At 44.1% G+C, this 27,674-nt stretch overlaps 1 protein-coding gene, 2 non-coding genes and 1 pseudogene across 3 annotated transcripts in view; 2 read left to right on the forward strand and 2 right to left on the reverse strand.

Moving 5' to 3' along the window:
* MEGF10 (multiple EGF like domains 10) overlaps positions 1 to 22,261 on the forward strand; it is a 168,762-nt gene extending 146,501 nt beyond the window's left edge. Inside the window, exons 17-25 of the mRNA XM_036310750.1 lie at positions 1,174 to 1,302; positions 3,410 to 3,538; positions 6,225 to 6,353; positions 8,498 to 8,734; positions 9,982 to 10,109; positions 11,458 to 11,581; positions 16,158 to 16,202; positions 17,263 to 17,469; positions 18,683 to 22,261. Coding sequence (XP_036166643.1) covers positions 1,174 to 1,302; positions 3,410 to 3,538; positions 6,225 to 6,353; positions 8,498 to 8,734; positions 9,982 to 10,109; positions 11,458 to 11,581; positions 16,158 to 16,202; positions 17,263 to 17,469; positions 18,683 to 18,861 — 1,307 coding nt within the window. The 3' untranslated portion in view covers positions 18,862 to 22,261. The remainder of the gene's footprint in view (positions 1 to 1,173; positions 1,303 to 3,409; positions 3,539 to 6,224; positions 6,354 to 8,497; positions 8,735 to 9,981; positions 10,110 to 11,457; positions 11,582 to 16,157; positions 16,203 to 17,262; positions 17,470 to 18,682) is intronic.
* Positions 21,204 to 24,454, reverse strand: LOC118656532 (annotated as a pseudogene).
* LOC118657136 lies at positions 23,543 to 23,649 on the forward strand. The gene has a single exon (XR_004967874.1). It is a non-coding gene; the product is annotated as a U6 spliceosomal RNA (small nuclear RNA).
* An 88-nt stretch (positions 24,455 to 24,542) lies between the features above and the next one.
* Positions 24,543 to 24,649, reverse strand: LOC118657269. The gene has a single exon (XR_004967964.1). It is a non-coding gene; the product is annotated as a U6 spliceosomal RNA (small nuclear RNA).
* Positions 24,650 to 27,674: the final 3,025 nt, after the last annotated feature.

Genomic DNA, 27,674 nt, shown 5'->3' on the forward strand with positions numbered 1-27,674 from the left:
GAAGGAGTTATGTTCTTTAAGCGTTGGTATGAATAAAAACATTGTTTGACTGGGTTTTTTGGTAAATCAAATCATTTTACCCCATCACCTTACATTGCAATTTCAGAGATACTTTATCTGAGGTTCTGATGGCCCTTCAATGAGCAATGACCCCTAAGATTTAGGTTTTTTTTAATATATTTTATTGTTTTTTACAGAGAGGAGGGGAGAGGGATAGAGCCTTAGAAACATCGCTGAGAGAGAAACATTGATCAGCTGCCTCTTGCACGCCCCCTACTGGGGATGTGCCCGCAACCACGGTACATGCCCTTGACTGGAATCAAACCTGAGACCCTTGAGTCCTCAGGCCAATGCTCTATCCGCTGAGCCAAACCGGTTAGGGCTAGTTTTGTTTTTTCAACTCTAAGAGTTTAAAAATCTATTTTAGATTGAATCTAAGATAACTGAAGATTTAGTTTTATTATTATCTGCTCTTTCTAAGTAAGAGGTTTTACAAGTAAACCAATTCTTACATGCAACGGGGCACCATAACATTTAAAACAAGCCTCTTGTGACATCTCTGGAACAGGCTGACAAGTGCCAGCTTCTGAGATCAAAGACAAAAATTACATGGCCCTGGTCCCAAACCTCTCTCAAGTCACATCATTTTTCTATCTGATCTCTGCTCAGCAGCCTCTCCTCAGAGGGCCCCCTCTTAAAGAAGCAGCTCCGTCATTCCCATCCCCTTAACCTGTTTAATTTTTTTCATAGTTCTTATCACCGCTGGTTTTGGGTTGGCTGGTTGGTTTGCCTGCCTTCCCCACTAAAAGAAGCTTCTGGAGGATAGCCTTTCTCGTTCTCTGCTATCACCTTCGTTCCCCAAACAGTGCTGGGCACAGAGGTGCTCAGTGTACATGATAAATAATGAAATCTGTGACCTTGAGGTGATTCCCGCTCTGCTCTGCAGTCTGTGAATGAATTCCTGGCAGTGGTGCTGGTTGCTGTCACCGTCAGCATTGCCATCTGGGTCTTATGTGTGGAGCAGTGTGCTTCCTCAGTCCTGGTGCACACTGCTAACCTCTCGTGTGCAAGGAGCTGTGTGTGTGGAGGGGGCTTGGGGAGCGGGTGTTGGAACCTCCTCTGCTGGGCTGGCCTCGGATCTCACAGAGCTCTCCACGCCTGCTGTGCTTTCAGCTTGTCCACCCGCCCACTGGGGCCCGAACTGCATCCACACGTGCAACTGCCACAACGGGGCCTTCTGCAGCGCCTACGACGGGGAATGCAAGTGCACTCCCGGCTGGACGGGGCTCTACTGCACGCAGCGTAAGCGGCCAGCCTCCCGAACCCAAGGGGAGCCCCACCAGGAGGACACAGCCTTTCCCTGTGCGCCCACAAGCTCTCCTGGCAATCGAGGGCTTGGTCTACCCACCGACCTCTAGACATCTAACTCTCTACATGGTTAAGAGCTGCCACATCCCAGGGTTTCTGTCTGTGTCATATCAGGGCCATGAGGGGGAGCAGTGCTTGCTATATGTAGATGTGGTGGGGGGCAGTGTCTTTCTCCTCTTTAAACACCCTATTTATGTGGCTTCAACTCCCTTTCATGCATTCTACATGAACGTGGTTAGAGTAGGTGACAGTGATTAGAAAGGGAGTGAAGGCGACAAGCCTCCGCCTGCCGTGCTCTGTGCTCTTGGAGGTCCAGTCCATGGCTCTCGAGCTTGAGCGAGCTTCCCAACCACCCGCTGGCTCAGTCAGCTGGCCCCGCTCCCAGCGTGTCTGATCCGGGAGGGCTGGGCTGGCACCAGAGAACTCACATTTCTAACAACTTTCCAGATGGTGATGCCAGTCTGGGGTCGTGCTTTAAGAATCACTGGTCCATTTTTCCATTTTGTGTCCCATAGTGTGCTGACCATTTCTTCTTCTATAAGGTCATTAGCGTCATAGGTTATAATGTGCAAAGTACTCCCCATCTTGGCACTGTTGGGGGAAAAAAGACTAGTCTCTACCCTCTTGCCTTTCATTGAATGAAGGAGAAAAGACAAGAAGGCACGTATCATGATTATCATTAATACTCGTATATAATTTTAAATTGCAGAAGTGAGCAGATGAGAGATGAGTCAGAGATTAAGCAACATTTGTTTAATTCTAATTAGAAAACATAAAAAATAGGCTGAACAAGCCTTTTGGAACTTTCTAGAAAGGGGTATAGACCTTGAGCCATGATTTGAAAGGGAGAATTGTCAAGGAGGAAGGTTGTCCCAGGCATATTCTGCCGAGATTGTATATGTACATAGAAAGGTTTTTGAGCTCCTTAGGGAAAACACCTTGCAAGTTATTTATAATTCCAAAACCAGGACCTGCTTCAGGCAGAGGAGCTTTTAAGTGGATGTATCACAGTGCAGTGGGAAGAGCAACAGGGTCTAGGCAGACCTCCCTGCGTTTTGCATCGTCACCCGCCATCCTGCCATTTGCTGGCTGTGTGCACTCAGGGCTCGGTTCCCACATGCAGGGTGGGATTTTCCATCCCTGTGTTTCTGGGCTTCTGTCAGGAGTCGGTGAGGAGGCATGAAAAGAGCTGGCACAGGCTGGGTGCTAAATGAGTACAATGGCCACGGGGGTGCTGTCTCTGCATTCCAGTATCTGGGTCTGCCTCTGCGTCCTGAAAGCTGAGGCTTCATTAAAACTTCCCTGTAAAAAAGGGGGAAATAAAAGGCACATGTGATGCTTGGAACCAGCCGTGGAACCAGCTGGTGTTGAAGCTTTCTTGACTCACAGAGCCCTGAAACTCTTGCCGGTCAGCGGCCGGCCCATTGAATCCAGTAGGGCTGTGCAAGAGTCCGGATGGTCTGGGCCTTGAAAATTGTGCCGCGGTGGGAAGGCGAATTGCTTTGTTATAAAGCACCTGCAAAGTGCAGGGATGTTTCAGTTCATCATTTTACCACGTATCTTCAGTGAAGGAGATCATATTATCTAAGTGAGTAACACGTACGGCGGACAGGTATCAGAGTTGGAGACATTCTGTACCAGAAGTAAAAGCATTCAGGTCGTTTTTAGATAAAGTACCCACCCACTTCAGTCCACGGAATTGGAGTCCAGGATGCTTGTAGTTAAGTGAAAGAATGAAAGGAAATGCCCAGACCTCGGCAGGGTTGAGGATGCCTTCTTCGAAGACACCCGCCGTGCCTCCAGGGTACCAGTACTGGTTCACCTGCCAGGTGTGGAAGTGCTCTGCCTCCTGCATGTGAACTCCAGCCTCCTCACAAGAACCCCTTCTTGGGACGTCAAAGAAGGCTTTGTGACAAGCCGACACACGTATCACTGTCTTTACTCGCTCTCTAGTGGCTCACCGTCTTTAAAATGTTGGAGGCAAGAGCTGTGCTTCTCCTCGACAGCCTCTTGACTCCTGCTGTCCTTCCTCCTCGCACAGGCTGCCCCCTGGGGTTTTACGGGAAAGACTGTGCGCTGATATGCCAGTGCCAAAACGGAGCCGACTGCGACCACATCTCCGGGCAGTGCACCTGCCGCACCGGGTTCATGGGGAAGCACTGCGAGCAGAGTGAGTACGAGAACACCACATCTCTAGGCGGTCTGTCCCCCCACAGTCACTTTTCCTAGATGCCTGAAGATATTTTAAGTTTTTTCAGCTGGTGGCTGGTCACCAGCACGGTTGACTGCTCTTCAAAGACCTGGCCACCTTGGGATCTTTGCTGTCTTTTTCCTCAAAATTCTTCTTCTGAGTAACTCCTCATTGCTCTGGGTGGAGGGGGTGTGGCTCCAAGACTGAAGACAAAATTCAAGTTTTCCATCTGTTCATCCTGGCTCCCTCTTCCACTCTTTCTTATTTTTGGAACGTGGATGCTCAGAGCTTTAAAAGAGCCAGTCAAGCTTTCTTTATGGCAAAGACAGAGCCCAGGTCTCTCGCTGAAGGAGACTGCATTCAGTGGGCCAGGCTGGGTGTGCAGGAGGCAGAGGGGCTGGGTGCCCAGGGCCAGCCCACTATGGGTGAGCGAACAAGCCTGTGCAAACATGGCCACCCTTCTGACAACCTCGTTTAGAAAGGTTTTATACTGTTTCTACTAACAACTTCTCATCTTTGCCTTAACAGCCTTCAAGACAACATATTGCCTTAAAATTTTGTTCTAAAAATCTCATCCTGGGAGAATATGCTCTGTTGGAATTACCCACTCTTGGTTTTCCATTTCTGCCCCACCAGCTCTGCATCTCCTCACGAGGTTATGGGAACATTTAGTCTCATTTCGGATTAGTTTACTATTCTTTTCCTCTGGGACTTTCAGTATTTACGAGGAGTAAATAAATACTTAGAGCTGTATGGGGCTCACTTAACAATGGTAATGGCAGGAAAAGGAGCAGGAGATTTCCTGCTCACCAGAGGGCGCAGTCCTGGGAAGGATGAAGCGAAGATGACAGGCCTCCAGGGCCACATGGCCTAGAAAGACTGATCAGCATAGGAGGATTTGGCAATAAAGCGTTGCCCGCCACCAACCCACCAGCACCTCACAGCACCACTGGACAGCCCAGTAAAATGTGTTAACCTTAGAATATTTGTGCATATACTCCTGCCTAGCAAATATAACAAGAGTGATGTCCAAGAAGCAGCCTGGACAGAGAGGCCCGATTTTAGTTTTGCTCTGCTAGTTCACTTAATCATGAAACAGATACTGAGTCACAGAGCTACCTGCACACCCCTTGGTATATACAAATATTGTGCACATTTGTGCAAATGTCTAAACATATGTGCACATACATATAGGGGTGAGTCAAAGTAGGTTTACAGTTGTGAGTACGGGAATCACAGTTTATTCTTGTATTATTATTTATTAATTAGAGGCCCGGTGCATGAAATTCATGCAGGGGGGTGGGGAGGGGGGTGTCCCTCTGCCCTGCCTGCAGCCTCTCTAATCTGAGATCCCTCTCACAATCCAGGACTGCTGACTCCCAACTGCTCGCCTGCCTGCCTTCCTGATTGCCCCTAACCGCTTCTGCCTGCCAACCTGATCACCCCCTAACCACTCCCCTGCCAGCCCAATTGCCCCTAACTGCCCTCCCCTGCCAGCCTGGTCACCCCCAACTGCCCTCCCCTGAAGGCCTGGTTGACCCCAACTGCCTTCCCCTGCAGGCCTGGTCCCCCCCAACTGCCCTCCCCTACAGGCCTGTGTCCCCCCCAACTGTCCTCCCCTGCTGGCCTGATTACTCCTAACTGCCCTCCCCTGCTGGCCTGATCGCCCACAACTGCCCTCCCCTGCTGGCCATCTTGTGGTGGCCATCTTGTGTGTTGGACTGATGGTCAATTTGCATATTACCTCTTTATTATATAGGATTATTGTATTATTTTCCATATGAACAACTGTAAGCCTATTTTTGCCCACCCCTGTATCTGTATAGAAACCGGAATAAGCTCTAAACTGACTTAAGCTTGAGTGGCAGACTGTAACCACTCTTATTAAATAAAAGCCTCTTAAGTGCTTCCATGATTATTCTGAATGACAAATTTGTAAACAGAAACCCTGAGCTGGACAGAGAACTCTGATAATAGTAGCACATTGCCCCCTGCTGATCTCTCTACAAAAGAATCACTATTTTGTCATGATGATTTTTAGATTTAACATGCCTATGCTAAGCTTTGAAATTCATGCCCAAACTTAGTAAGTCTACATCATAAAAAACCCACTATTTCAGTCTTTCAGCCTTCGACCTGCAAATCCAAATTTTGAGCCATTCTTTGGTAAGTGAAGTTCTTACCTAGAAAATTAACAAAACTTGCCCCCCTCCTTCTTCCCCTTCTGCTAGCTAATCCGAGTCAGAATATGCTATTGGGAGGATCCCTGGGCCTGTAGTAAGGTATACTTGTACTCAAGAGAGCATCTCTAGTTTATACTCCTCAGTCTGGTCCCCTTCCATCCCATAGCTTTGTCTGGTGGAGTCATCTCAGATTGTCCTTTGTCAGTTCCATTGGAATTCCGCAGGCTCTGTGCCTACTCATCCAGGGAGGTGGGTACATAGAAGCTGAAAGTGTCAGGAGCTGTGATGAGGGGCTCAGTCTCCAGCCCTGTGTCTCCTGGCCTGTGAATCGCACCATGAATGCTGGCCACCTTTGGGTGGTACAAGTCTGCCTGAACAGGGATCCCTGAGAGGGGTGGCCTCGAGACACTCAGGGTCATACAGTAAGAGACAGCCTTGCCCCAGATTCCCAAGGCTGAATGGGACTTTCACTTCCTTCTCAGAGTGCCCTGCAGGGACATATGGCTACGGCTGTCGCCAGATATGTGACTGTCTGAACAACTCCACCTGCGACCACATCACTGGGACCTGTTACTGCAGCCCAGGATGGAAGGGGGCACGGTGTGATCAAGGTAAGGATTCTAGTAAATAACAACCACCACCTCGTATCGTGTGACCACCATCCACCCGACATGAAGTGTTTCGGCTTGTGTTCTCTGATGTAATCCTCACCATGACGCTGCAAGGCACAGCTGGTCATTCATGTAGCTGCCAGGTGGATGCCTTATTGTTGCTGTCCTACAGATGAAAAAACTGAAGCTCAGAGAGGCTGAGTAATCTGCCCAAGGTCATGCAGCTACTATAGAACATGTCAGGGCTTTGATGTCAGATTTCCAAAGCTCATGAACTTTCCATTGCACCTACAATGTTTTTTAGTCTTACTGAGGCATGATTAACCTATAAAAAGCAATAAATACATACAGTATATGTACAGTAACACAGAGTATACAATTTGATAAAAATCTGACATGCATACACCCCATGAAACCATTACCACAATAAAGAGAATGACTATATCCATCACTTCCAAAACTTTCATCATGTCCCTCCTTTCCAGCACTACTCCCGAGGCCCCATCTACTTTCTGTCTCTATAGATTTGTGCAGTTTTTAGAATTTCATATAAATGGAATCATACTGTACACTTTTTGTCTAATTTTGTTTACTCGGCATAAGTATTTTAAAACTAAACCATGTTGTGGTGTATGTCAGTGGTTCAATTGTTTTTACGGCAGAGTAGTATTCTGTTGCATGGAATACACCATCATTTCCTTGCCCATTCACCTGTTGATGGACTTTTGGATTGTTCCCAGTTTGGGGCTATTACAGATAAAGCTTCTGTGTACAATAGTGTGTCAAGTTTTTTATAGGGACATATACTTCCGTTTCTCATGAGTAAATTAGTATGAGTGGGGTGTGATTGGCTCATGTGGTAGGCATATGTTTAGCTTGTTAAGAAACTCTTGCCCGTGGTTTTTAACTAAGGTTTATTTCATACTCCTCTGGGGGTATTGTATACGTTGTCCCACTTGGCCAATCTGACTCTGGGATGAATGGGCCTTTGAGAAAGTGCTCCTTACGGTTCTGAAGCATGGCCTCCAGAGAGTTCCTACTGCACGCGGTGCCCTTCAGTAGGTAAATATTATAATACACTCGTGGGTGTAAAGGCTTTAGAATTCATACAGTATCATAGGTGAAATCATCTTGCACTGTAGATTATGTAGGTACTCAGTTCATTTCTTTCTGACAATAACGTTTGCATGCTCGTGATTTATGTCTGACTGTCCTGGTGATAGGATGTTACGTTCCACAATCACACGATTATTACAGATGCGCTGTAATCGCACTGCACTGGTCCTTGGCGCTCTGTGTTCCGGGGCAGACTGTCTCATCAGAAGGTCTGGCATTTAGACTCATAAAATCACGGGGACATTAGAGCTGGAAGCACCTTCAGGGAGGCCAGTTTCCTCATTTTCAGATGACGAAACTGCAGCGGAAGAGCTTAGGGAAAGCAGAATATCAAGGTCAAGTGTTTCAGATGCCAGTTCCTTGACCCTTTAGTGTCTGTACCTTTAGTGTCTTCACTTGATGAAACAAGAGGAAGGATTGTGGAAAACTGAGTTTTGAATTATGAGTAAGGTTTAGGGTGATGTTATTACTGGGACAGACCTTTCTGTCACAGAAAATAACTGCACAGAGCAGTATTTTCTGAAGTAAAAGCCCATTGAAATCAGGATAAGGCAGGTCCTGATCTTGGACTAGGTTTAAAATGGAGTTATTCTGGCTTGGAAGGAAAATTACTGTTAAAAATGCTAAAGATAGACATAAAATTAAGTTAGTTGAGACATTTAGGAGCTAGCCCTTCATAACCTTAATACCGTATAATAAATAAAGCACAATAAAAAAATTAAATCAAGTGCCACTCCCAATTAATTGCCAAAGTGTTTAAACTGAAATAGGCGAGAAGCTCCCAAATCCTACTGTTGAATCTTGGGGTTCAGGAACTCCTGCCTTTTTTCAAGGTTTACAGCTGCCTTTCTCTGGGCACAGACCAGCCAACAACATCTAAAAATGAGGAACATTTGTTTCCAAATTAACATCTTAGGAGCTAAAAATATCCCGATCTTAGCACAGCGGGAGATGTTTGTAAGTAGAGTTCAAGCATTTACGCAGCACATTGTCCTCCTTATTTGTGTCTCCTTTTCTGCTTTTTCTAGCCGGTGTCATAATAGTTGGGAACCTGAACAGCTTAAGCAGAACCAGCACGGCTCTTCCCGCTGACTCCTACCAGATCGGGGCCATCGCCGGCATCATCATCCTCGTCCTGGTTGTCCTCTTCCTCCTGGCCTTGTTCATTATCTACAGACACAAGCAGAAGGGAAAGGAGTCGAGCATGCCAGCCGTGACCTACACCCCCGCTATGAGGGTCATGAATGGAGACTACGCCATTTCCGGTGAGACTGGAGTCCTTAGAGGCCTTGTACTCTTTGAAAAGTTCGGTTTTCTTACCTGGTTCTTTGAAACTGGGTTTTGGGTATGCTGCCCATTGTTCCTGTCAGGTAGACTTGAGGAAATGTTATATTTGGAAAAGGTTCATTGTTCGAGACGTGTTCTGTATGTCAACAGTAGTAATATCATTACTGTTGTCTTCTAGGTCAGTGGTCGGCAAACTCATTAGTCAACAGAGCCAAATATCAACAGTACAACGATTGAAATTTCTTTTGAGAGCCAAATTTTTTAAACTTAAACTATATAGGTAGGTACATTGTTATTAACTTAATTAGGGTACTCCTAAGGCTTAGGAAGAACCACACTCAAGGGGCCAAAAAGCCGCATGTGGATCGCGAGCCGCAGTTTGCCGACCACGGTTCTAGGTGGTTGCTTTAGACTTCGGGAATTTCAACCCGGGAAAAGCTTTACTGGGTAATGAGTCCCAAGGTTTTGCCCTCTGTGGGGACAGGGATGGGAGAGGCGGGTGACTGTAACTTCACCAAGGCCTGGAGCAGGCCAGGGACCAGGGACCAGGGCCAGGTCTGCTGTCTCTCGCCTTGAATTGTTCCTGCAGTTCCTTCCAGCCCGTCCCCGAGCCCATACAAATCATTAACTGCACAGCAACCAAGTTACAGAAGAAACAGTTTTTCAGTTTTAGCAAGAACCAGGGTATTTCCTTAAGAAAACTCTTAAATCTTCCTTTCGGTCACAAGTCCTCATAAAAGTAAATTTTTAGGTGACACGCTCAGTCATCAGAAGTAACCACTTAAACAGAGGAATTTGGAAACTTAAAATATTTATTAATTGGAAGGCAATTGCTGAAGGATTTTGGAAGTGTCACATGATTGTAAATACACTGATTGTGGGAAAATGCATAAAGTAGCTGTACAGAATATTGTAGTACAGAATGTTGTAGTCAAGGACTCAAGTGTTTTATAAAAGAAGAAAATGACAGCAGAAATAACTTCAAAGCAGTGCCTTCCCAGCCATATCTGTGGATATTTTCACACTTTTCAAGGAGGCTGGTAAGAAGTCAAATTCCTGCTGCTTCTAGAAGCTTCACTGAGCATACTGGGCAGGAGGGTATTCCGCCCAGTTTGCAAAATGGAAGCAGCCCAAATACATGTTCTCATTACATAGCTTGCTTCCCTTTTTTCCACCCAGGGTCAGGGGAGCCTGCCATCTTCACTGTCTCCTCCTTCTCTTGCAGAAACCCTTCCTCACGGCAACGGTGGAAATGCTAACAGCCATTACTTCACCAACCCCAGTTACCACACGCTCACGCAGTGTGCCGCGTCCCCTCGGGTCAACAACAGGGACAGGATGACCATCGCCAAGGTGAGAGGCAGTGGCCCAGGTCGGTGAGGGTAGGCAGGGGAGGGAGAAAGGAACAAGCAGGTATCGAGGGCTGCTGTTTGCCATGCTGTTCTAGGCAAACATATATCTATTGTCTCATTTATCCCTCCAGACAGCCCTGTAAGTGTTCATCCCCCTAAACAACCCAGAGTAATGGGGATTTTGAGTCACTTCCACACACAGCTCCCCAGCTAGTGGGTGAGGCAGCTGCGATGTGAGTCAAGGTCTTTCTGTCTCTACAGTTTATACTGTTTCCATTGCTTCTCTTTGGAAAAATGTTTCTAATATTGGGTGAGGTTTTAAAATAACGTCTCATAGCAGAATACAGCAGACTCATTTCTGGGTAAAATTGCCAAGTTTGTCTTTTCTGATCACCTGTCTCCTACTGCCCTTTCCTGGCCACTTGTACTTTCATAACAACAACAACAACAACAATAATATGTATGTATTTAGGTCAAACCACACGAAATTGCATTTTTGTAGGTCAGAGGGATCAAATAGAAACAATGTGCCAAGCATTTCTAATTATTTTACAGATAGCAGCTCATTTAATCTTTACGCCAACCCTATGAATCAAGAGTAGATATTTTTCCCAATTGGTAGAGAGGTTGAAGAGCCAGGGCTGCCTAGAACCTAGAGCTGCTTCCTGTAGGACTCCCCAGCTCCCTTCTACATGCACTGAAATCCCAAACATGCCTCCCTTCCAGTGGTTCCCAAATTATATTTCCAGTCTCCGTTGTCTAATTCCAGCTCTTCTTAAAAGACAACCAAGCTAATAAAATTAATTCAGTTGCAATTAAGTTAATGCAGCTGGATTTTAATTATAGTGCCTCGTAGTTAAATGGCACTTCACATTCTCCAGAGACTTTCATATTCATCATTCCATTTGTTCTCATTCACATTCAGGGAGGGAGGCAGAGTAGATGATCTTATTCTCATATTTATAGCTCGGAAAACTGCCGAGAGTCACTGTGACTCTTACAAGATCATACAGGATTGGATGGGAGAGCTCTGGCCAGGAATTTGGTTTTTTCAGTGTAAAGTTCCATGTATGTAAACCCCAATAAGGCCTAATTGGTACAGAGTAACAACATGAAATCAAGAAGCTGAGGCCGTGGGGAAGGGGGGACAGTTGGGGCCAAGGGTCATACACTCCTGCTGCCTCGGTGTCCCGCCAGGTCAGACACGGTCACCTCTGCCCCTCCGCCCGGCCTCATTCAAGGACCAGCCCTTGGTACATGCCGTGGACTTGCTCCCCCAGACCAGTAACATTGTGCGGTACCACATTATATTCTCTTTTGACGTCATTTGTTGTTTTTATTTTTAATAGTCGAAAAACAATCAGCTGTTTGTGAACCTGAAGAATGTGAATCCTGGGAAGAGAGGCCCAGTGGTGGACTGCACGGGCACACTGCCCGCGGACTGGAAGCACGGCGGCTACCTCAACGAGCTCGGTGATTCTCCCGACTCCCGTCCCCAACGAGCACCTTCACCTTTTAGTCACCTCAGATAGTCAGAGGTTTATGTCTGTGCCAAAGTGAAAGACAGACTCATCGACTGCTACCTCACCCCCTGCGGGGGCTTAGGACTGTCCCAAGTGCCTTATTCATTCAGCATTATTTGAGTTTCTGCTGTGTGCCAGGAATGATCACGTGAGATAAGGGTCTCTGCCTGCTGGTAGCTTACGTTCCAACTCTTTCTATAGTAACTCACTTAATTCTCCTGGGCGCTGTAATAGGCAGGAACTATTATAGGCAGCAGCATCTCCATGTTACAGTTAAGAAGCTGAGTCTTAAAAAGGTTAAGTAACTTGTGCAAAGTCAAACCCTACTAAGTGATAAAACTGGGAGTTAAACCTAATCGCTGGGTACCAGGCTGTGGGCTCCTCTTTGTTCCCCTGGGAGGTGAGGAAACGGAGCTATCAATAGGAATATCATAAATCAGTGGTTCTCAAGTGTTTTGGAGTCGGGACCCTTTCACACACTCTCCAAAGTTATCAATGGCCCCAAAGAATTTCTGTTGATATGGGTTATATCCACTGATATTTACCATATTATAAATTAAACAAGAATACTTAAAATAGTTATTTATTAACTTATCATAATGATCTCATTTCATAACATAAGATGCATTTTATGGAAAATTACTACATTTCCCCCCACAAATAGCGAGAAGAGTGTCACTCTTTCACACTTTTGTCAATCTCTTTAACGTCTGGCCTAGTGAAGGACAGCTGGATTCTCGTTCTGCTGCTGCATTCAGGCAGCAGTGACCTCACATTGGTATAGCTCCTGGAAACCTCCACTACAGACTTGAGAGAGGAGGAGAGTGAAAAGGGCAAACAGTGTGGCTGTATTATTATAAGAAAAGCTTTGACCACATGGCCCTCCTGCAAAGGCGGTGAGGACCCTGGACCGCACATAAAGAGCGGCCGTGGTGCCCATGGAGTAGGTGGTGCCGCTTCCAAGCACAAGGAGGAGCTTGATGATATAGTAACTAATGTGTGTGGCACCTTATGGCCATCAAACCCTTTCATGTGTATTTATTCGCTGGTAAGGTTGCCACGAAGCACAGTTAAATTTGAATTTCAAATAAGCAGCAAATATTTTTAATATAAATATATCCCAAATATATAGGGCAATGGGACATACCTATACTAAAAACTACTTGTTGTTTCTCTGAAATCCAATTTAACTGGCCTTCCTATGTTTTTATTTGCTAAATCTGACACCCCTACTGGATGGGCCCTTCCTGAATACTGTTTGATTGAGAAGGGGAAACTGGGAAGCACGGAGAAGTCAATCTCCTGTCCAAGATGCCATGGGAAGAAGGCGGTAAAGCTAGTCTCACAGTTGGGCTCTGACTGCGCCCCCTCCGATCTTTCTGTGAACACCATGTATGCTCAGTCACCTGAGCCAGATGGAGGAACCAATCCCTGTGGGCTCTAAAGTCCCCTCTTTCCTCAGAAATGCAAATGTTTAAAAAGCAAAATGAGTATAAATTCTTAGTTTTTATCTGCATTCTACACCAATGTTATCTAGGAGATGTGTATTTCTACACATGCACAGTAAAATGATAAGATATTCTTACAGTATACTTATTTATAACACACTTATTGGTGAGTTTATTTAACATTGGGGAGGTTTTTAAGAAGTCTAAATTACATGAAAGAAGCACCTGACTTGATATTCAGTAAAATGCCACCAAGTCCTCCTGAGGGAAAAGTCCTCTTGTTCCACGTTTCCTAATGTCATTTGTTCTGGCTCCAGAACACACAGTCATTGCAATGGTCACAAATAAACCTCTGCTTTCTGTCTCAGTGAGAGCCAAGGCACATAAAAGTTTCATTGGAAATTCTGGATCTTCTTGGTTTGTTCCATTCCAAGAATAATTTTGCATCCCATGCACTTTTAAGGTTGTTGCACAGAAAAGTCTTCTCTTATGCACAGAGTGAGGCACATTGTCGATGATGAAGTGTGTAGGTGTTTCAGTGATGGGAACGTTGTGGTGAGGTTGTCTGAAAGAGCCTTGAACTTGACACAAAGAGCCCTGAGATCAATTCCTGGTTCTTTTCTATGACACTGGGTCAAGCACCCTCTCAAGATTGATTTGTTCATTTGCAAAATAGGGATAATGATCGTGTTCTGGCTCACCATATGAATTAGATTAAACTGAGTGCATTTGAAAGCATCTGTCCAAGGATGGGGACATATGGGAGTTTATGGGGAAACCTACCTGCTCCCTTGTTAAAACAGTACCCTGGCCCAGCCAGTGTGGCTCACTGGTTGAGTATCAACCCATGAACCAGGTGGCCATGGTTCGATTCTTGGTGCAGGCTTAATCCCCAGTGGAGGGTGTGCAGGAGGCAGTTGATCAATGATCTCTCTCATCATTGATGTCTCTCTCTTTCCCACTCCCTTTCTCTCTGAAATTAAAAAAAAAAAAAAACATATGTAAAACACACACACACACACACACACACACACACACACACACACGCAAATGCACCCTGATTTTCCAAGGTGCTGAAGAGAGAATCTGGCAGGGGTATTTGGTCTCACAGCCCCGACTCTTGTTCCCTAATTTACTATGCACCCCATACTGCTCTTTTTAACCCCTTGGGGGAGGCTCACTACAAGCTAAAGCCAAAATGTTAATTTAACAAGACTTTTGTACAGTTTGGAAATGGCTAAGGGAATTGGGCAAATAGTAAGATAGAGCTCCTTGATAAGGAGCTCTCAGAGGCACAGCCCCGTCCATCTTCCTGGGGTCCCTATACAAAGTCTGGGAGTCCTCAAGACCACCCTCGGGATAAAAAATTTGCTGGAGAGATTCACAGAACTCACTGAAAGCTATTATACTCATGGTCACAGTTTATCACAACAAAAGGATACAGAATAAAATCACCCAAGGTAAGAGATATGGGACAGAGTCCAGGAAAGTTCAAAGCATGAAACTTCCTGTTCTCCTTTCCCAATGGAATCATGGAAAGTGCTAACCTTTCCTGGTGACAGTGTGTGGCAATACACATGAAATATTGCCAAGCAGGGAACTAACCTCAGCCTTGGTGTCCAGCGTTTTCATGGGGGCTTGGTCATGTAGACTTAGTTCACTACCCATGTGGTTGACCTTTAGTCTCCAGCCCACCTGAAGGTTACATTGATACCAGGTGGCCCAACCTTCCTCCCATAAATTACTTTGTTAGACTACCCCGTGTAGCCATAGGCCCTCATGTAAACAAAAACACTCTTACTGGGCAGGAATTCCAAGGACTCAGAGATTACCTCCTAGGAACCAAGGGCAAAGGCCAGACGTCTCTTTGGTAAGGTTGATTCTTCGCTACACAGCCTTTTGTCCTGCCTTCTGGCTTACGGCGGTGCCTTTCCCACCAGCTGGGAGCTTGGCTAGATTTCACAACCCAGACCAAAAAAGTGTGCCTGAGAGAGGAAGACATTCCCATATCCTGTCCCACCAGGACTGATATTAGATCCGCCTTCTCCTCTTAAGGGATTCTCCTTCTTTCTCCACAACCGTGTGTCCCCATAGGACATTACCATCAGAACTTGAGTTTAATGTCACTGAGAGAAACACATGCACAGTAGTAGTGGGCCATTTCTTGCCCATTCTCATACTTACTTAAATGTTCATCACAAATCATTACTTACTCTCTGTTTTTAACCTAAGTCCATAGTTTTCCTTTCAAAGGTAATTAAAAAGGCTTTGGAATGCTTACAGATAGACTGAAGCTGAGACACAGTAAGTGTTACAGTAACTGAAACACCATTCATTTACATGGTGCTTCGGATTTTACCAGGCCTACTTCACTTAATGAGCACCACCACCCTGTAAGGCTTGGAAGGTAGGTTTTGTTTTCCTCATTTTAGAGATAAGAAAATTGACAGAGAGCCCAATTGACATGGCTCAGTGGTTGAGCTTCGACCTATGAACCAGGAGATCACGGTTCAATTCCCGGTCAGGGCACATGCCCGGGTTGAGGGCTCAATACCCAGTAGGGAACATGCAATCAATCAATGATTCTCTCTCATCATTGATGTTTCTCTCTCTCTCTCCTCCCTTCCTCTCTGAATTCAATAAAAATATATTTTTTAAAAAAGAAAATTCTCAGAGAGTTGAACATCTTTCCCAAAGTCATGTGGCTAACAAGTGATGAAATTTAAGACCTTCATCTCAGTTCTAGTTGTGGTCTTGTCCTTTCCACTGTGCAACCTTGAATAAAGTGGACTGATATGTCCGTGCCTCAGGGGCTACCCTGTATCAATCCGCTTTTCCCAGGTCACTGTGAATGAGCAGGAGAATGATCAGGATGACACATGTGTATTTTCAATTCTAAATGCTGGGGTAGCCAGCATGGGAGACCTGGAGTAAAGGCGTGAAAAGCAGCAGCCTTGGTGGTCCACAGTGGGAAGGCAGTGGGTGCCCAGCCATCTTCCTCCGTGACCTTGACATAGTAGATGAGCTTTCTCTTGCTTTCAGTTCTCACTGGGTATTTTCTTTCTTCCTTTATCACAGGTGCTTTTGGACTGGACAGAAGCTATATGGGAAAATCCTTAAAAGGTATGGTGTGGATTTGAGGAAGAAATACATTTATCAAAATCATAATTTAAAAAACACATCTCAGAGACTGAAATAATTTGCTACATGGTCAAGAGTGTCAGTGTAGGAAAAATGTAGACTTACTGTGGTTATTCCAGCAAACACACAAACACGTTTGACGGACATCAAGACAATGACCACGGATGGGTCAGTTAGAGCAGAAGTCGGGGGATGCAGGTTTCACTCTGCTGGGGAAACACTTATATTTCCTTAAAAGAGGTGTGGCTTATGGGGGGAGGAAAGGAAAAAGCAGGGAAAATAGGAAGAGATCAGTGTGGTTACGTGTTCATTGAGGCCTGCTCTTCAGGAAGAATTTGAGTAATAACTTCAGATGCCCAGTACTGAGGTTTTATAAGAAATCCACGCAGCACAAATGCTTTCTTCACCGTGATAATAGAACCTTCTTGTGCTCCTGGGTCCATCAGCAAATGGTTTCTCAATTGAAGCCTTTGAGAATTTGGAGACTCTTAGTAAAATACAATGGAATTCTTTTCGTTTGAGTGTGATAATCAAAATGAAATCAAATCCATGATGTTTGTATTGGTATTCACCTTAGTAATTTTATAGCAAATTCTCTCCAAAATAAGTGAACAACATTTAGTATTATTTTTAGTGTATATAATTCAGAAAACTAGCTAGAAAGAAAAACTGCCCAGCCCTGGCCAGTGTGGCTCAGCTGGTTGGAGCATCATCCCATACCCAACAGGTGGCGTGTTCAAGTCTTGTTAGGGCACATACCCAGGTTCTAGGTTTGACCCCTGGTCAGGGTATGTGTGGGAGGCAACTGATTGATGTTTCTCTCTCACAGCAATCTCTCTCTCTCTCTCTCTCTCTCTGAATAATAATAAAATTTTTAAAAATTGTCTAAGTAAATTATCACCAAGAAAAAAAATAACATTCTTCAGTACACCTGAAACCATAATAAAAATAATATTGAATGTAAACTGTAATTGCAAAATAAAATTTTAAAAATAACGTTCCTATAATATCATTTGCTTTTCCCCGCTATTTCTCTTTACAGACTTGGGAAAGAATTCTGAATATAATTCAAGTAACTGCTCCCTAAGCAGTTCTGAAAACCCATATGCCACTATTAAAGACCCACCTGTACTTATCCCTAAAAACTCGGAGTGTGGCTATGTGGAGATGAAGTCACCAGCACGGAGAGATTCCCCCTACGCAGAGATCAATAACTCAACTTCGGCCAACAAGAATGTCTATGAAGTTGGTGAGTTCTCCTAACCAAGAAAGAACCTGGTATGGGAATTTAAAAAACAAAACTTTCAAAGTCTTTGAGGATACAACAGCATTTCATACAAACCTTATTAAAAATGGCCCATATTTTAAGTGTAAGCTGTGTTTACAGTGATCATATTAATTGATGTCAAATAATTTATTCAGGGAAACACCATTTAGAAAATTTAAAGGAAGTTTTCCTTATCTCCCACCTGGTTATCCATCTTTTGTTTTGTAGCCATAGTGAATATTTTAGCCTGCATGTGGAATAGCATATGTATCATATTAGCTAATATGTCAACTTAGCCAGAACAAATGGTTTCACTAGATTAAACAGGTGGTTCCAATTCCTGGTTGCATTCATTATATTAATATAATATAATGCTTTTAGCAGGATTAAAACATTTTACTTCTAAATTTGTCTAATATATCAGTAAGAGTCTAAACTGTGAGTCTGGTACAAATTAATAAGAATTCAATTTAAAATTAGAGGTACTTTGATTGCCTCTTGCAAGTGCAATTTGGGGAAAGTTAAAACATATCAGAGCTATCATTAGCTAGATAATAGGGCTATATAATTTAATTTTTCTTACTCTCTGTCTCTGTATCAGTATTTATGATTGAAACTTTAACAAATTCTCTACTACTTGTAAATGAAGTGACTAATTTAACTCTAGTCGCTAGTAATTCATTTTATGCTGTAGACATGTCACTGAAGATATATAACTATTTTTAAAGTATTAAAACAGCTTTTTAAAATGGAAGGCATAGTGAACTAAATTGTTATAGAAAGGTCAGTAACAAGTCCCCTTTGCTCTGTCCCATAAGCTTACCACCGTAAGATTGGAACTCAACGCATGTTTCCATGAATCGAGTTAACTTCTAAGGACCTCAGTCTTCTCATCTGTAGAGTAAGGGGTTTGCACTAGATTACTTCCCAGGTTTTTCAGACAATGATTCATATCCAGGGTTTCTGTATATTCCCTTGATATCTTGACCCCAATGATACAGTCATCCTTTTGTTCCGAGCACCATTTGTGGGCATCAGTGGGTCTCCCAACCACAGAGTAACCACCTCTGTGATTATAAAAGGATCATTTGTTTTTAAAAATAATATTTTCTTATTTGACATTTGCAAGAAATTCCATTTTCAATTTATTAATTTTTTTATTGCCAATAAATTAACGTGTCCCTGGTTGTCACAGAACCTACAGTGAGTGTTGTCCAAGGAATATTCAGCAATAATGGGCATCTGACCCAGGATCCGTACGACCTTCCAAAGAACAGTCACATCCCTTGCCATTATGACCTGCTGCCAGTCCGAGACAGTTCACCCTCCCCCACGCGAGAGGACGGAGGCAGCAGCAGCAGCAGCAGTGAATGACACCAAAGGACCTTCGGTAGCCACTGGAACCCTTTCCAGAACTGCAGTTTGGTTCTTCTCCATCCTCACGTTGCCACCTTATGGGAATGTTAATCTACTTGGTAGGCAATTGCTGGGCGTAACCCAGAAAGCTCAAAGCTGAGGCTGACGGACGGTAGGTCCCTGGGTACGGGTGGCTGGGCAGGAGATACCATGTGATTTTCCATTCTTGTTAGTTTTAGAACTGCAACCCTGAAGCATGACTTCCTGTAAAATCTTGGCTATGAGCATGAACTTGCAGAACTCCTTCAGCGATGTGGGCTGCAGTGGACATTGGTATGATTGTTTGAAAAACTAAAGTTTAAAGATTTTTTTTCTCATTCGCATTGTAGACCTGTACCTAGGATTGTGCAGTTTGCCATAAAATTTAGTGTGAATCACTAAATATGTAGAAGAAAAGGGGCATATTATTGAGTCCTGATTATTTGGGTGTGTGTGGTTTGTTTTTTTGCAGTTGGACTCAGAATTGTAGGGGTAACATGAACCCAGGAGAAAACATTCTGTGAAGTGGCATAACTGGATAGACTGAATAAAACCCTAGCAGAAGTAGAAAATTTAAATATGAGAACTTTAGACTTTTTTAAGAATGAAGAAATGTACACTTAGAATTATTTTAGACACACTAGAGTTATTACAGGAGCCAATATGTACTAGGCAGAGGCGATTTTTCTCCCTGTTTGACCCACAGCCCACTTTACATCCATGACGTTATTCTGATCACTGTCCCCATCATACACATTTACCACTTGAGATCCATAACATATCAGTAATTATTTCATAAATATGGAAATGGAATAGTTTTATTTTTAAAAGACTGGATTGAATGAGTGTATAATGAATGATTGGAAAAGGTTGTAAATTTTAAGTGTACAAAGACACTTAAGTTTTATAAACCATTAGTAATACATGCTGTAATATAGAATTAGCAAAAAGTTTTTATTAATTTTCCCTAGAAGTGACTGAAATGTTTTTGTGCGTATTTGAGGAAAGGGCACTTTTCTTTTATTAATTGTTGATTTAGAGAAACTATGCTTAAGCTGGTCTTTTGCATTGCTAATATGACATGTATCCCATTTTTCTTTAATTTGTATTTTCATTTTTAAGTTGTATATTCTACATTTTGTAGTGTTTGAATTGTTAATGAAAAAATATTATATGTCTGTTGTTTCTTGTATTGTTGCCACTTATCTTTTTGCTTGATAAAAATGCATTGTTCTTTTTTTCTTTCAGAGGGAGGAGATAGAAATATATAAATCAAATATATTAAAAATTGGTCATTACTAAAATAGTACAAAACCATAGGTGACTGACTTATAATTGAAATAGACAAGGTTTTCAATATTCTGAAATGGAGTTCCTTTGGTCTGTGGGTTCTGAGTCTTGGTTAAACCAGGGGGGCTATTGTTCCTGAGTGCATGCCACAAACTGCTCTGATTAACACCTTCACTAGGGTGATCGTATAATTGATCATCCAAACTGGGACACTTTTGAGAGTAAATGCAGACATTATCGATGATTATCCTGCAATGGGCTTCAATCTGGACTGCTCCAGGCAAACCAGAACAGATGCTCATCCAGTGCATACTGACCATGCAATAACATTCTCACCCCCAAATGCCAGTGTAATGCCAGAAAGCTAGTTTCTCTTTCTTGGACCTACGTGAGCAAGCCGAAGGGCTGGAAGGCTGAAAGCGGAAGCAGCTTCACAAGAGAACACAGTGGTCTTCAATCTTAAAGACACCCTGTGTGGTGTCCTGTCTCAGGGAGTCAATTAACAAATATATATTGTACACTTGTTCTGCCAGTAGTACCCATGTGGCATTGCCCCCGCCAGTCACTGAGTTGGGATATCCAGTGACTTCATGTCATACACCTGCACCTGCGATGGCGGTTTGGTCAGATGGATGATAGAACAAACATACTTAGAGCATTTACTCCTTTGGTGGCTCTTCCTTTTAGGGAACCCCAAAGTTAGTTCAAGGAAATGTGGGCTTGCCTGGAATACACCTTAGAAAGAATTGATTTATTCCCACAGTTAACCACTGCCTGACTCTTGCTCGATGATAGTGAGTAGGCACCTATTGGAGGCGCTTGTTAGTCAATAGCCATAAAGAGTCCTTATTGGTAAGAAAAAAGTGACATTTCCTCCTCCCCCCCTTTCTTTTTTTAAGGATCATCTCTTCAAATTTCCATGGTAAGTTTGAGTTTTCCCATTACTCCCTGAAGATAAGTAAAAGAAAAAAAAATACCTATTTCTTTTCTCATTCCGCTATAGGAAGAGGGGAGGGGAGGGTATACTGACGCTAAAACTCATTCACATATGCATGCCACACAATTATCACATTGGTAATAAAAAAGGGTTCCTAGATTTCCCTGACCATTGATTTTATCATAGGCATGTTCTTGTGGTGTTAATCTTAGCTGCTTATTTTGAATTTGTGCACTTCTCAATTTAAAACCATGATACATTTTAGAAGTTTCATATGTTCTGTGTACTGCAATCACAGAAGTAAAAAGTCTAGGACTTCCAAGAACCAAATTTGTAAATATAAACTCAAAACGAATACTGTTACATTTTGTTAGTATACAAAGCGCTTCAGTTTGGCCTCGTCATTTAGAGTTAGCAGTCCTTGTCGTCACATTCAATGTGCAGCTGTAACCGATAGAAAGATTGACTCTGGGTAATGCCACAGAGTGCCCTAGAATTCTTAAATTCGTTGCTGAGAGTCTACCTCCCTCCCCATTGTTTTCTTTGGTGTCTTCAATTGAATCTAAACAATAAAGACTTCTCCAGGCCTTGTTTTCGTTTGTTGCGAGGACACCTGGAAGCAGACATCCTGGTCTTCCCAAGGCACGCCCAGCACTGACGTGGAGACCAAGGCCCGTGGTGGGCCCTCCCCACAGAAGTGGAGCTAAGGTTAAATTTTGTAAAATAATGAATTTTCTATCTCTGGGTAACGTCTTTATTATTCAAAATAAGTATTTAAGAGGTATTTTGGTCTTCAAGGCTTTATGTCATGGAAGTGTACATAGATATGCAAGTGTGAATCACATGGTGTGGCTGGGTAATTGTTTATTAATTAAAGATGTTTACTGCCCTTTAAGGTCCTCTTCCAATTAGTATCCGAACACTGGGTCTGCTTATTCCAATTTAGTATTTAGTCCAGGCTTCATTATGATGTAAGCAAATAGCAATATAATTTTTTAAAGGAAAAAAATGAGACTATATTAAGTTTTCTTGATTTTAGTAAACAAAACAAAAGAATGCTTTCAATGTTAAAATATCTCTTCTCCAAAGATGATAAACTTTCATCAGCATTAGCCTCCATCGCCATTTATATCATCAAAATGTGTTATAGATGAATGCAATAAACTTTCTAATACAAAAACTATAAAGTTGTGTTTATTTCTATGTTTCATTCCATTACTAATTAAAGAGAAGAAAAAAACTTACGATCTTACTGGAAAAATTAATATTTTTTCATGTGTGGACTCATAGCACTTCATATATACACTAGAGGCCCAGTGCACGATCTGGGCCGGGGAGAGATGTGGGAGATTGGCCATCAGGGGAGGGACCGTGGGAGAGACCGCAGGAGGGCTCTAGGGCCCAGCCCATATTGCTCAGTACCAATCTGCCGGACCCCAGCAACAATCTAACCTACCAGTCAGAGTGTCTGTCCCCTGGTGGTCAGTGCAGTCATAGCGAGTGGTTGAGCGGTCTTAGCATATCATTAGCATATTACGCTTTGATTGGTTGAACTGAATGGACAACTGGACACATAGTATATTAGGCTTTTATTATATAGGATTTAAAAAACAGGTATACTTTATAATATTTAATTGCTCATGTATCTGCTTTCCCTTCAGAATTCTTGTTCTTAAAGGACAGAGGATCATATTTGGATCCCTGGAACCCAAGTCAGTGACTGATAGGTCTTCTGGAAATAGCTTTAGGTTATCTTATATGGATTTGCTTTTTAAATCTCAGTAGCCTATTAACATTTTCTTTTATGATTAAAACATTTCTGAAACACTCACTTTATCACATCAAATATGAATAAAACATTTCTTCTCTTAATATCTGTTTATTTACTGAGGGCCTGAGTGCCAAGCACAGTAGGGGATATTCAGGAATTACCTTAACTTTTCAAGATGTGATAATGGCTGAGTAGTTACTTATTTTTTTAAAGCTACTCATCAGGGGTTATTTAGGTGGGAAACAACTTGCTTTGGAAGTATGGCATTATCCCGGCCCAGCCCTCCCGCACCGTGGACGCCTCTCCCGCTCGCCAGGCCCTCGAAAGCACCCTGCACATGGAGGCGTGGGCAGTGCTTGCCGCTGCCCTTCTGCTCTGCCCACCTAGCACCGCGGCCTGAGGACTCTCAGCCCCGCCCCGCCCTCATTACCCAAGGTGCCCCGAGCGCTCATTTGCATGTCCCCGACAGGTGACACCCGCAGCTCAATCGCAGCAGCCTAGCTATCACCGCGACCAACACGTGAGCCTCGGGAGGGGATCCCGTGACATCAAATTCCCCTCACCGTTCCGAAGTCACGGCCAAAGGACGTGACCCAGTCACCATAAACTAAAAGTAGTGAGATCCCCTGGCCTTTAAATACCTGGCAGGCGGAACTAGCGTCGTTCTTTTTTTGGTAGCACATATAATAAAATTGGAAGCATACGGAGAGGATTAGCATGGCCCCTGCGAAAGGATGACAGGCAAATTCGTGAAGTGTCCCGTATTTTGCACCGCGGTCTCGTGGGCTGGGAAAAGGTATGAGTCAAAGCACACTGTGTGGCACTCAACGAAATCGTGACTTTTGCGCAAAAAAGATATCCGTGTAAGGCACTCTGTGAACTGAAAGCAATGCTCAGGTCTTTGCAGTGGGGTATTTGTGCTGATATGTTACCTTGCGTTTCCTTCATAAGCCTCAGACTTTATGAAGTGGATTGATCTATGGTTTGTCTCGCCAATGACACAAACTCTGGAGGCCAACGTAGGTTGGTAGTTGTCCTCTACAATGTAAGAATAACAACAATCCCAATGTTGTTCGGTGAATTCTTATCAAATCATTTCTGAATTATTGAGTTACTAAATGATTGCTAAAATCATGAATGCTTACTAAAAGAAGTAAGCAACATCAGTGCTCATTTGTTGTGTCTAGTTGGACGTTGTTCAGCCGCGTTGGACCTGAATCCTACGCCCTGTCTCAGACTGCGGGCTGTGCAAAGGCTGAGGCTGCTGTCAAGGGGTGATTACAGCGGGTGAGAGCAATGCTGGCCGGTGCTCCTGGACCTCAGAGTTTCAGGACAATTGGAAACTGGCTGGAAGCAGCAGGCCCATTTGGATCTGCTTTCACAAGTATTCCTGAGGCCGGTTTTGTGGGCCTGTTTACACTGACCTTAAAGGAGCTCTCAGAAATGCCGGTTTGCCTAAAACGGACGGATTCTGTGATGGAAAATTTGATCAGAAAGTTTATTGCCCAAACAAGGACTCAGAAGCAAGTACGTACCAGGATCATTTGGTAATTAAAATCTATCTTGGTGGCCATGAAGATGGCAGAAGGCGGCTGAGGTACGCTAGCCCCTCAAAGAGGCAAAGACTAGGTGTGAGTCCCGGAAGGCCCAGAGCAGGGTGCCAAAAATATGGAATGCTTCACGAATTTGCGTGTCATCCTTGCGCAGGGGCCATGCTAATCTTCTCTGTATCGTTCCAATTTTAGTATATGTGCTGCCGAAGCGAGCACGCTACTGCTGCCGCCCGCCAGGTATTTAAGGCCGGGCGATCTCACTACTTTTAGCTTACGGTGACTGGGTCGCGTCCTTTAGCGGTGACCTCGGAACGGTGAGGGGAATTTAATACCACGGGATCCCTTCCCGAGGCTCACGTGTTGGTCGCGGTGATAGCTAGGCTGCTCCGACTGAGCTGCGGAGGTCACCTGTCCCAAGGGACATGCAAATGAGCGCCCGGGGCACCTTGGGTAATGAGCGCGAGGCGGGGCTGAGAGTCGTCAGGCGGTGGCGCTGGGTGGGCGGAGCAGGCGGGCAGCGGCGAGCACCTCCCACGCCTCCGCGCGCGGCGTTTTCGAGGGCCCAGCGAGCGGGAGAGGCTCGGTCCTGGAGGCGTCCGCGGTGCGGGAGGGCTGGGCCAGGACAATGCCGTACTTCCAAAGCAAGTTGTTTCCCACTCAAATATCCTCTCATGAATATCTGAAAAATAGAAGTACTTACTCAGCCATTATCACACCTTGAAAAGTTAAGGTAATTCCTGAATGTCACCTAATATTCACTGTACGTGCAAATTTCTTTGTTTCAAAGATGCCTTTTATTGTTGTTTTGCCGAGGATCCAAGCGAGGTCCCGTTTACCGCATTGTACGTGGTTACTTCGTCCTTTGGGTGTCTCATTCTCCCAGGGCACCCTCCCCATCGCTCTGCCTGCCCTAGTGGGGAAGCTGGATGTTGGCCCCGTGGGGCGTCACAGTTCTTGCATTTGGCCCACTTCTTACTGATAATGTCTCTCCCTCCATCTTACATGTTCCTCGGGAAGTCATAGGTCTAAGTGCCCAGCGAGAGCCTGGGTGAGTGTTGTGGGCCTGGCCTGCGGTTCATTGCTGCGGCGCGTCCCAGCGTGACCTGGCGATGTCCGGCTGAACCGGGGGTTCAGGGGAGGTCCCCCGCTGACCCCTCCGCTACAAATAAGCTTCTCCTAAGTGTTTCACCGAATGAGTTTAGAATGCACGCTGGACGGGGCCGCTAGAACTGGTTGACTTTTAACCCTTGGCTCCTGTGCTTTAACGATGCAAACTACAGGCACCTGGTGTCCGAGTTCTGTGCCAGGAGGAAGAAAACGGAGAAAACAGACCCGGAAAGGAAATGAGGGAAGAGTGCTGATGCGGTTTGAGTCTCTGGATCTTGCGTCCCAGTCCACAGTTTGGTTACAGGAGCTAACGTCTGTCTCCTTCCTGCTGCAGTGGTTCTCGTCCTTCCTAATGCCCGGACCTTGTAATACAGTTCCTCCTGTTGTGGTGACCCCCCCCCCACCCCCCAATTTCATTGTTACAAATTGAACATAATTAAAGCATAGTGATGAATCACAAAACAATACGTAATTAAATATGTGTTTGCCGATGGTCTTAGGCGACCCCCAAAGGGGTCGCGACCCACAGGTTGAAAACCGCTGTAAGAGGTTCTTCTGCAGCCTCTTCATGTTGGCCCTGAGTGCTGGCTCTCCACCCACCCCTCTCACCAGGGCTACCCTTCAGCTGCATTTATTTGTGTCGAATCAAGCTGGGTGGGTAAGAAAATAGCTCCACCTACCCTCATCTCCGAATGTAGGCTGGTGTTTCTTTTCTGGGTATTCTCTGAATGTTTTCTTGTCCGGCTATGCATTTATTGAAAGCCCCATCTAGGACAATGTGCTAGAGGCATTAAGATTTAACATCTTGGATTTCCTTATTCTGTTCTCTCCTTGCTATTGCACAGCTGTCTTTTCCTCCTGTTTCTTCTTTCCCCCAATCTGCACATCCCCCATGTACGTTGCATACTTCACTAACTGAACACATACATTTACCCAGCTCACTGTATGCCTGTCACTAAGCTCACGTCTTCCCCACCATACACTTGCATCGTTAAAACACTATTGACTTCTGCTAAACTAAACAATATTTAGGATTACGTATTTGCACTTTGACAAAAACAATTCTTGGTCTTATCACTGCTTAATTATATGTGAACCTCCAGTCGTTTTTTAGAGGGAGCTAGTGTATGAATTCATTTGGAAGTCACATGCAAAAATTATGTTAGTTGCCTTTCAGTTAATCTTTTGTATTCTGAGTTAAGCTTTTTTATATTCTGGAACATTTGGACTCTATACCAATAAATGTTGTCATAATAATTCCTAGATGGGGCTTTCAATAAATGCATAGCCCGGCAAGACAACATTCAGAAAATACCCAAGGAACATGTAAGATAGAGAAGTTAAATGACATTATCAGTAAGAAATGGGCCAAATGCAAGAACTGTGACGCCCCACGGGGCAAATACAGTGGGGCCTTGACTTATGAGTGTCCGACTAACGAGTTTTTCGAGATAAGAGCCGTCTCTAGGCTGACTTTCTGCTTTGAGTTGCGAGCTAAAATTCGGGCTTCGAGCCAGCTTCAGATACCCCACCACTGGTTGGCACAGCGAACGTCACAGTGAACGCCACAACATCAGCCCAGCATCACGTGTCTCACTCATTCACTTTAATGATTTGACATACGAGTAATTTGAGTTATGAGCTCCATCACGGAACGAATTAAACTCGTAAGTCAAGGCCCCACTGTATATTGTAGGACCAGAGGACGTTTCCTGGAACTGAAAGTAATGATTTGCCAATTAAACTCTGTGGGCTGCTCTAAGGTGGCACTCTAGTTCTCTTACTAAAATCCATGGCCTCGTCTTTGCCTTAGTTTCAGCTTGGTGATCCCAGTGGCCTGTGGGTCAGTGTTTAACCTCCAGCTGTCTGAAAAATAATTCAAGGCACTGATCTGTATGTAGCACTTTCTCATTTCCATGAGTAAGTCCTCCCACCAGGGCCCAGGTGAAGCTACAACAAGACATCACTGGATGGTTAGGGAGGGATGCTCAGTAGCACACCATTATATGGTTTCTTCACAACATAGACACGATAACTGTAAATACCATCAAGGACATAACTAATAGTAAAAGGTAGTAAAATAATTAAAATTGGTGAATTTTAAGCACAACTTTTTAAATTATACCTTACTGAA

Source organism: Myotis myotis, unplaced genomic scaffold (assembly GCF_014108235.1).
Source record: "Myotis myotis isolate mMyoMyo1 unplaced genomic scaffold, mMyoMyo1.p scaffold_m19_p_5, whole genome shotgun sequence".
Taxonomy (NCBI): domain Eukaryota; kingdom Metazoa; phylum Chordata; class Mammalia; order Chiroptera; family Vespertilionidae; genus Myotis; species Myotis myotis.